Source organism: Rattus norvegicus, chromosome 1, assembly GCF_021556685.1.
Source record: "Rattus norvegicus strain SHRSP/BbbUtx chromosome 1, alternate assembly SHRSP_T2T, whole genome shotgun sequence".
In the NCBI taxonomy this organism is placed as follows: domain Eukaryota; kingdom Metazoa; phylum Chordata; class Mammalia; order Rodentia; family Muridae; genus Rattus; species Rattus norvegicus.
The window spans coordinates 168,842,208-168,851,215 of NC_141534.1; the positions used below are offsets into that span (position 1 = coordinate 168,842,208).

Here is a 9,008-nt window from a genome sequence, read left to right on the forward strand (position 1 = left end):
CTAGGATAGAGGGAGGCTGGGGGGGAAACCTAAATGTACCATTTGCCTGTCTTTGTGCAAACTTATTTATGCAAGTACCACGCTTATACAAAAATGGCTGAGAGGTTGTCCTTTGCCAAAGACACAGCAGAACTGGGATTTGAATCTGCCCTGTGCTCTTTTCCACCCTCCTGCTGCCCATGTTTAACACTCAACCACAAACTATATCTCTGGTCCTGGCTGCAGATCCATTACTACATTGTCCTCTATCCCACCCACTTTTTGACTTTCCTCAAGACCTTTTCATCCGTTTCTTGGGGTGTCTTCCTTTACTATACTCATCTGCCTGGATTCCTCTGATCCTTATAGTATAGCAAAAGAGAAAAGCTTTGCTGTCCGATCCATTCACGCTCTCACTGTGCTTTGTCTCAGTGAAAGGTAATCAAAACATGCCTGGGGCTGGAGAGATGGCTCGGTGGTTAAGAGCACTTGTTGCTCTTGTAGAGGAACAAACCTATTTTAGTTCACAACCATCTAGCTATGATCAGTTCCAGAAGATCCAACCCCTTCTCTGACCTCCAGGGGCTCACACAACTGAACATGAATATAAGCAAAACAGTCGTAAAATCTTAACAGCAAACAACAAACAACACATTTGAGAGATGGCTTAGTGGTTAAGAGCCCTGGCTGCTCTTCCAAAGGCCCTGGGTTTGATTCTCAGCTCACAACTGCCTGTAACTCAAGGCCCAGGGGATCCAGTGCCCTCTTGTGGTCCCTGTGTGCACTGTATGAACATAGTACATAGAAGTACATTCAGTACATTTGGACAAAGCATCCATACATAGAAAATAGAAATAAAATCTTTTTAAAATTAAAGAAAAACTATCCATAGTATTTTGGTATACACTCGTAATCCCATCATGAGGAAGGTCAAGGTAGAAGATCCAAAGTTTGAAGCCAACCTGGACTATATTTGAGCCCCTATTTAAAAAATAAATCCACCCTCTATACCATGTTAGAGTGGAATATCTTTCTTTCCTATCTAAGGACCTTTTTCTGTTTGCTCTGCCCTGGAGGTGTGGGTCCTCCTTGGTCCTGTGTATTGTCTCTAGTCCTGTATTTTTGTATTTGTATTCCCCTCCACAAAGAATTCTCTGTAGAGCAAATATGCACACACCACGCATCTTCACCATTAAGCTTTCTTCTCCAGGACCACCTATAGGACACCCCCTGCCCACCCCCACACCCCACCCCAGATCTGACCCTGAGGGGCTGTTTTTGTAAGACCCTTGGTTGGAAGAGGAGTGTATGTTAAAACCTAAAGTATATGAAGGAATGTGAAGCATTTGTGATGTGGGCATGAATTGGTGTGCTTGGAACCCATAAGGCCCTGCTTACCTGAGCTGAAGGCTCCTAAGAAAGGCCAGGGTACCGGAATGGGAAGTCCCTTAGAGGAATAACCCTAAAGATGGAGGCTGGACCTGATTTCAATTATTGATGCTGAGGCTGCTGTTACCTGAGACCTGCAGTTCAGGTTACCAAACCCAGGGACGAACTTCAGCTGCTTCCTCTTCCTCAGGCCTTAGAGAAACTTAGCAGAACTCTAGGGTCTTGAACTGAAGAATTAATAAATTCTACTAGGTGACTTTTCTTTTTTCTTTTTTTTTTTTTGTTCTTTTTTTCGGAGCTGGGGACCAAACCCAGGGCCTTGTGCTTCCTAGGTAAGCGCTCTACCACTGAGCAAAATCCCCAGCCCTCTAGGTGACTTTTCTAACCAACCCCTTGGGATCAGGACATGGGACATGGACATGGTATAAACCAAAATAATTGAAATTTATTTGCTGAGTTCAAAACCCAAGTTTTCTGCAAGTAAGTGTTAGGGTATCAGTCATAGAAAAGAGTCAGACTCTGTCCTTGCCTCTCAGTTACTCACATTTGGTAAAAGAAATGTAGTAAAAACCACAACTATAGAATACACTGTGAGCACCAGACTAGGGATTCTACAGGTTGGACTTAGGGCTGTTTTCTGACCAGTTACCTATCTAAATTGAACACTAGAGTGGCACACTGTAGACAGTAAATATTTGGGGTTTGCCTTTTAAATTAATTTTGTTTACTTTATGTGTATTGGTGTTTGGTCTGAATGTATGTCTGTGCACTGTGTGTGTGTGTACTCATCTGCTGCCATAGACCAGAAGAGGGCATTGTTTCTCCTGGAACTGGAGTTACTGATGCTTGTATGCCACCATCCTGGGAATTGAACTTGGGCCTTCTGGAGGAGCAGGAGTCAGTGCTCTCAATCACTGTGTTGTCTCTAACCCCATCATTTGTTAATTTAATAAGTGACTGGCACCAGATTAAGTAAAGAGATGGAAGTACTCAGAAAAGAATCAGAAAGCCAATCAGGAAGAAAGGTTTGTTTTGAGACTTTGAATAAAACTGTAATCCCTGATTTGGAGAGAGAAGTGTCTGCCATCTTCCTGCTCAGGCAGAATTCACCTTAATCAAGAAACTGCCAAATACAGGAGTATTTGTATGGATGGCTAAAACGTGCCTTCCGCAAAGCTTGGCAATCTAACAATTTTTATGACCCACATGGGGGAGACAACCAACTCCTACAAGTGGTTCTGTGACCTCTACACTCATATACATAACCAAAATAAAAGTACATCTGCCTTTAATTCTGGGATGGTAGAGGTAAGTTGTGGCTCTCTGAATTCGAGGTCTACAAAGCAAATTCCAGGTCAGCAAAGGATACATAGTGAGACCTGGGTCTTTTTTTTAGACGATTTTTTTTATAAATTTATTTTTTATGATTTTATTTTATTGTATGAGTACACTGTGCCTTCAGACACACCAGAAGAGGGCATCAGATCTCATTACAGATGGTTGTGAGCCACCATGTGGTTGCTGGGATTTGAACTCAGGACCTCAGGAAGAGCAGTCGGTGCTCTTAACCACTGAGCCATCTCTCCAGTCCCCGAGACCTGGGTCTTTTACACGCGCACATAAAGGACAAAGGAACTGGCAAATAGTGCTAAGTGAAGCACATCTTCCTCCACGACGCTACTCGCCTCTCGCATGGCACTGAAGGATTTATCTTCATAGCTCTGGGCCCACAAAGGTGGCCTTGACACCATGTGATCACCCAACTCGCCTCACTGCACTGGCCACTAAGGCCAAGGGACGAAAGGATTCAGATCTGGAGACTAGGACAACAAAATCATGTGACTCGCCCCGCCTGCCTTCGGGTCACGTGCCCCGGTCCTGTCACGTAGGACGCACTTTTCCATTGGTTGGCAGTTGTCACGCGGCGAGGCGGGACCGGAAGGCAAGATTTGGCTGTGGCGCCAGAGCGGCTTTAGGACAGGCTAAGCGAGGGGGAGGAGAAGGGGGGGGAGGAGGCAGCCGCGGGTCATGTGACCGGAAAGGCTCCTGACGGACGCCGTCCCTCCTCGGCGCCGCCTGAGCGCCCGGCCGGACCCCGCCATGGGGTGCTGCTATAGCAGCGAAAACGAGGACTCGGACCAGGTGCGGCAGCGGCAGACGGGGTTTGGGACTGTGGGCTACGGCTGCGGGACTTGGGGCCCAGAATAAAGCCCGCAGTGGTGGGGAGCTGGACTGCAGGCTCACTGAGTACGGAGGCCTGGAGGGGACAGATTACAGAGAGGACGGCCAGCCGGTCTCCTACCCTCTTAAAGATCTTAGTCCTACTTCAGCCTAGGGTTACGGCGGCCACCGCCTGACTCGGCCCCTCCCCTTCCACTTTCCAATACCCTCGAATTTCGCCGCTTGAATCCTCAGATTGGGTTCTTGGGAAACATTCGCTCTCACAGATTGCTGTGAGACACAGACTGCAGCTTGTATTAGTGGACTTTGCTAACCCATTGTAGAGATAGGTAATTTGAGGCTCTCAATCTCCAGAGATAAATCAGGAATTTATGTGTGTTATATCACTGGTATAGAAGATGTAATGCCACTGCTGGCTTGGTGTCAGAAGTTGACACCAAGTTGGTGTCATGTGAGTTGGCCAGTGAAGAATTTAATAGAGTGAAGACATCGAGACTTTTGGAGAGCAATAGAGTTTGCTTTGACTGATACAGAGAAAATAGGGGATGGGGATCTCATTTGATTTCTGAGTTTGGCTTGCTGTTCCCTGTCTGGTGTCTGAGGGCTCCCCTAGCTAGAGAATCTCTCTTAAGAAGGTGACTGTAAATTTTACTCTTTGAGAAAGTACTGGCTTGGAGAGATTTCAGTGTCTTGGTTTTTGTTTTTGTTTTTTAATTTCCATCTTCCCCTTGGTGCATTCTCACTCCTCTCTACAATCTCACTCCTGTACTACAATCCCTTCTCTGCCTGGCGGCTTTTAAGGAGGGGGAAGACTTCCAAGGCTGGATGTCAGCCCACTGGCCGTTCCTTTTATAACTGCCTCAAAGCCTGAGTCCTGCTTTCTACACACAGTAGGCACCATGCCACAAAAAACAGTTGCACCTAGTGTAGTGGAGGATCCAGTCACAGAAATACTGTACTTAAGAAGTTGTTCTTTCCCCCCAGTGAACCTGCAGTTCAGGAGAGTGTGCTTTGTACATCAGGGTGAGCATTTCCTGAGCCTCATTCATTATCTGACCTGAGTTTGACATGCCTTGTGGCATTAACTTTCACTTCTTCCTGTCATACTAAAGGCTAGAACAGCAAAAGTAGGAACCCACCACAACCCAACAGAAAAGAAGGTGGCAATATTCCTGCCTGGTGGCAGAGAGCTGTGGCAGGAGAGCTGGACTTGCTTCTCTCCTAAAATCCCACCTTCCCTGACAGATTCTCATTTCTGGCTGGTTTTGTTTTGTTGTTTTTTAAAGGTCTGTAACCAGACTGGCTGCAGACCTGCTGTATAGTTGAGGAATGTCCTTGAATTTCTGGTTGTGTCCAGTTTTATGTAGAGATCAAACCCCAGTCTTTACGCTTGCATACCTGACCACTGAGGCCATATCCCCAGCCCCCTCTTTAAGTAAGCCCCCCTCTTTTTAGGACTGTCTGTCCCTGTATTATAAGAAAACCATCCTGTTGACTTACACTTAGAGTCCCAACACTTAGGAGGCTGAAATGCTTCAAGTTTGTGGCCTTTCTGGCTACACAGTGAATTGAGGGCAAATTTTGGTATACACAGTGAGTCTGTGTCTCAAAGAAAAAGAAAAATGTACAAACAATAGGGTCTTCAGAGAGCTTTTACACTTACTTCATTGTGACTACTGCTAGTTACCTGTAATATGTTTAAAGATGAGAGAAAAGTTCAGAGGATCAAAGTGAATTAGCTAATGTTAGAGTACTCAAGCCAAGGTGTTCTCACAAGATACGTGCTTTATATACTGGGACAAGCTCTGAGGTAGTGGTGGGCAGATACCATGAGTTTGTTAAAGTAAATAATGAAATCTTGACTCAGATTGTATTGCCAAAGCAAACTTTGATGCGACAAACTTAACCTATGTATCACTTATTCTATGGTTGTCAGGTGATTTCATTAACTTTTTTTTTGTGGGGGTGGGGTGGGGATGACATGGCCCTATCCTGAAGGAACTTTTGTCAGGCAGCAAGCCATGTTGGGGGGGGTGTCTCATTGTGACCAGCTTTCCTTAGAGACCCTTTAACCTTTGATAAACATTTTATCTGTAGCCTGTACTGAGGAAGTAGATTGTCCAGGAACCTAGAAGGGGGCAGAAGACCCTACATGTTTCCTTTCGTCTTGGTGAACTGGGTTAAATGGCCTGAGGACATTTTGGTAATATAGTTCTGAGGAGGAAGAGCAAAGTGGAAAGGCTGAGCCTGTCTGGGGTGGGGCAGGCAAGGCAGGAGGAAGTAACCCTCTGTAGGGAGAGTTGTGAGCCAGAGAGCTGGCTCTAGTAACCGGGAAACTGGAGGACTAGTGAGACTGGCCGGTGGCCACTGGAAGTTGATGGGTCAGCATTGGCCTGCATTCCTCTCCTTCTACACACTATATTCCTTCAGAAGTTGCCATGTCCTGAGCCTTCTATGGCCCGAATAGACATGAAGCAGGTCTGCTAATTTAGATTACACCTGACAGCCAGCAGGGATCTCCACTGATGGACTTAAGGCAGTGGATTAGAACAAGGGTCTGAACCAGGACAAGGAAAGTGCAGTGATAGGCAGTGCAGTTTGGTTTAATTCTAAATTGGTTCTGGTGTTTGTGATTGTCTGTGGAGGTTAATAAGCAGGGCCGCTGAAGACTGAGGAGACTGTGTTGGGGAAAGTAGTTTGGCTGGGAGGAAGAGCTCCACTGTTCTCTCAGGTTAACATACACCAGGAGGTAGAGGCAGGACACGGGCAAGTTCCAGGCCAGCTGGGTTATCTAGTTCCTGCCCAGCCTGGGGAACACTGGGGAACATAGGAAGACTGCCTTGTGTGCATGTGTGTATTGTATTCTTCTTGTGATGGCTTTACAAAGATCCCTGAGAGAAGAGAAGAGAGGACATTGGTGGCTGTATCTCGGCTGTGGGCCTGCAGTCTGCACTGAGATAATGTGAAGAATGGCAAGGTACATGGGCCTGCTTTCTCTTGCAGGCCAGGGACTTATCTGGCCTCACTAGGGCCTTAGAATGTGGGTGGTCATCTTTGCTAGGAACTACTTTACCTAGGGAACCAGGAAGGCTGTTCTTGGGCTTCTGACTTGGGTTGATTTCTCCTCTAGACCCTTACTTTAATATTTTTTCAGCTCCTCTGACACAGTCAGTTCCAGTTCCTTTGTCCAGAAGGTGTTGACCGATTGTCGAGGCTCCAGGACTGCTGGCCAGTGCTGCTTTGCTCCTTTCTGAATGTTTGTTAGGTTCTCTAGGTTCATCCTAGACCTCCAGCTCTGGACCAGTCCGAGAGTGAATGTTTTCTGACTTTGCATCCACCTGGACACTTCGAATCATCTTCATAAAAGTCGTTTTAGTATTAAAGGTCAGAACCTTTAAAATGAAAGGAGACTAGACTTAAGGCCCGGGCTGACTTTTCTGTACTACCCCTTAGGACCAGGAGGAGAGGAAGCTGTTGTTGGACCCCAGTAACACCCCTACCAAAGCCCTCAATGGAGCCGAGCCCAGCTACCATAGCCTGCCTTCAGCTCGCACAGATGAGCAGGCCCTGCTTTCCTCCATCCTTGCCAAGACAGCTAGGTGAGTGTCATAGGACCAGGCTGGGGCACAGGCAGCCAAGTTTGGACCATAGAGGATGGGACAAGGTCATTAGGGAGCAATGTCTCTGGGTTCTGCCCTGTTACAGTGGGCTGGTGGGAGTATTAGTGTCAGGTGGCCTTGGAATTGGCACCGACTACTGATTCTCATCCGTGCCCCTCAGAAGCACCTGTCATAGCTTCTCTGTCTCTTCTCTTCAAAGCAACATCATTGATGTGTCTGCCGCAGACTCCCAGGGCATGGAGCAGCATGAGTACATGGACCGGGCAAGGCAGTACAGGTAAGCATGAGCCCAGCTTCCTAGACATTCTCCAACTTTGGAGTTTGGTCCCCAGTCCAGGCTGTTCATTTGGGTGCAGCCCAGAAAACTAACTGCAGATCACTTCAGTGCCTCAGGCATTCAAGTTGGCCCTGTTTGCCCAGTGTGTTTGATCAAGGGTGATTGGGTCAAAAGAGTACAGTCAGAGTGAGTTTGTGATGAACTGTACCCTGTCACCATGATCCCCTGGCCTGAGGGAGTGAGGCTTGCCTGTGCAGGGCAGGGCAAGCTTTGGCCTGATTGTCCTTTCCTGTCTCCTCCCTCTTGGCCAGTACCCGCTTGGCTGTGCTTAGCAGCAGTCTGACCCATTGGAAGAAGCTGCCACCGCTGCCATCTCTCACCAGCCAGCCCCACCAAGTGCTGGCCAGCGAGCCTATCCCTTTCTCTGACTTGCAGCAGGTGAGCACTCCTGGCTGGTCCCCTAGCCCCTTCCCACATGGCTTCCCAGGAGGGAGGGAGCCTGGTATTGGTGCACCCAGCTTATTCCCACCTTGGTCTTGGTTTTCACAGCGTTCTTAGTTCCTTCCCACACCGTTTAGTCTCTCAGCATCTGCCCTTGCTTTTGTCCTTCTCTCTCACTTCCTTCCAGAGATAAAGCTCAGGGTACTGTTCATGCAAGCCAAGTGCTCTACCAGTAAGCTGCAATCCTAACCTAACCTTTGGTTTTTGAGAGAAGGACTCAGTGTTATAGCCCAGGCTGGCACTGAATTATGGCCCCCCTGATTTAGCCTCCTGACTGGTGGGACTATAGGCAAGCACCAGCACACCCAGCTCTTTTTGGCTTTCAGTCCACCATTCCTTCTTTCCTTTACTGCCACTCCATCTCACACTGTCTTTCCTCTCATGTGTGTTCTTCCCTCCCTGGCCTCTGTCTCAGGTCTCCAGGATAGCTGCTTATGCCTATAGTGCACTTTCTCAGATCCGCGTGGATGCGAAAGAAGAGCTGGTTGTACAGTTTGGGATCCCATGAAGAAAGGGGTCCTGGGACAGCTCTTCCCTCGTCTTCATCCCGTCTCCACCCCACCTCTTCTGGCCCCCAGCCTCACTGTGGCTTTCTACAGAACCCAACCTGCTACTAATCACGGAGAAGAATGTGGAGGACAAGAATAAGGCTAGAAGCCAGAGCAAGTGAGGACTGAGCAAGGGAAGGGAGAACCGATTGCCATCGGCCTTCATGCTCTGGTTAGGGTGAGGTTGGGGCCAAGAGGACTGGGCCTGGCAGATCTTCAAGTCATTGGGAAGATGGAGATACCACTGTAGGGGTGAACACCGGGAGACCTAGGAGATCCCCTCCCCACCCTTTCTCTTGGCCTCCGATTCACTCCTGTCCCGTTCCCTGACTTGGTGCTCATAGGCACCTCACTGGGAATTATGACCAGGGTCTAGACAAGCTTGAATCTGAATTGAGTTTGTATTTCTAGCACCCTGGATTTTTACATGTTTGCTCTTTTTGTTTTTTGTTTGTCACCCCTCGATAAAGAAAGTATATTCATTGTGTTGCTGGTTCAACCCGCTCTGTCCTG

General features: G+C 47.8%; 1 protein-coding gene across 1 annotated transcript; it reads left to right on the forward strand.

Moving 5' to 3' along the window:
* Positions 1–3,409: 3,409 nt before the first annotated feature.
* Lamtor1 (late endosomal/lysosomal adaptor, MAPK and MTOR activator 1) lies at positions 3,410–8,982 on the forward strand. Its single transcript, NM_199102.1, is given in 5 exon segments — positions 3,410–3,510; positions 7,003–7,148; positions 7,369–7,446; positions 7,758–7,884; positions 8,363–8,982. Coding segments are annotated over 5 exon segments (486 nt in total). The 5' UTR covers positions 3,410–3,468; the 3' UTR covers positions 8,456–8,982.
* Positions 8,983–9,008: the final 26 nt, after the last annotated feature.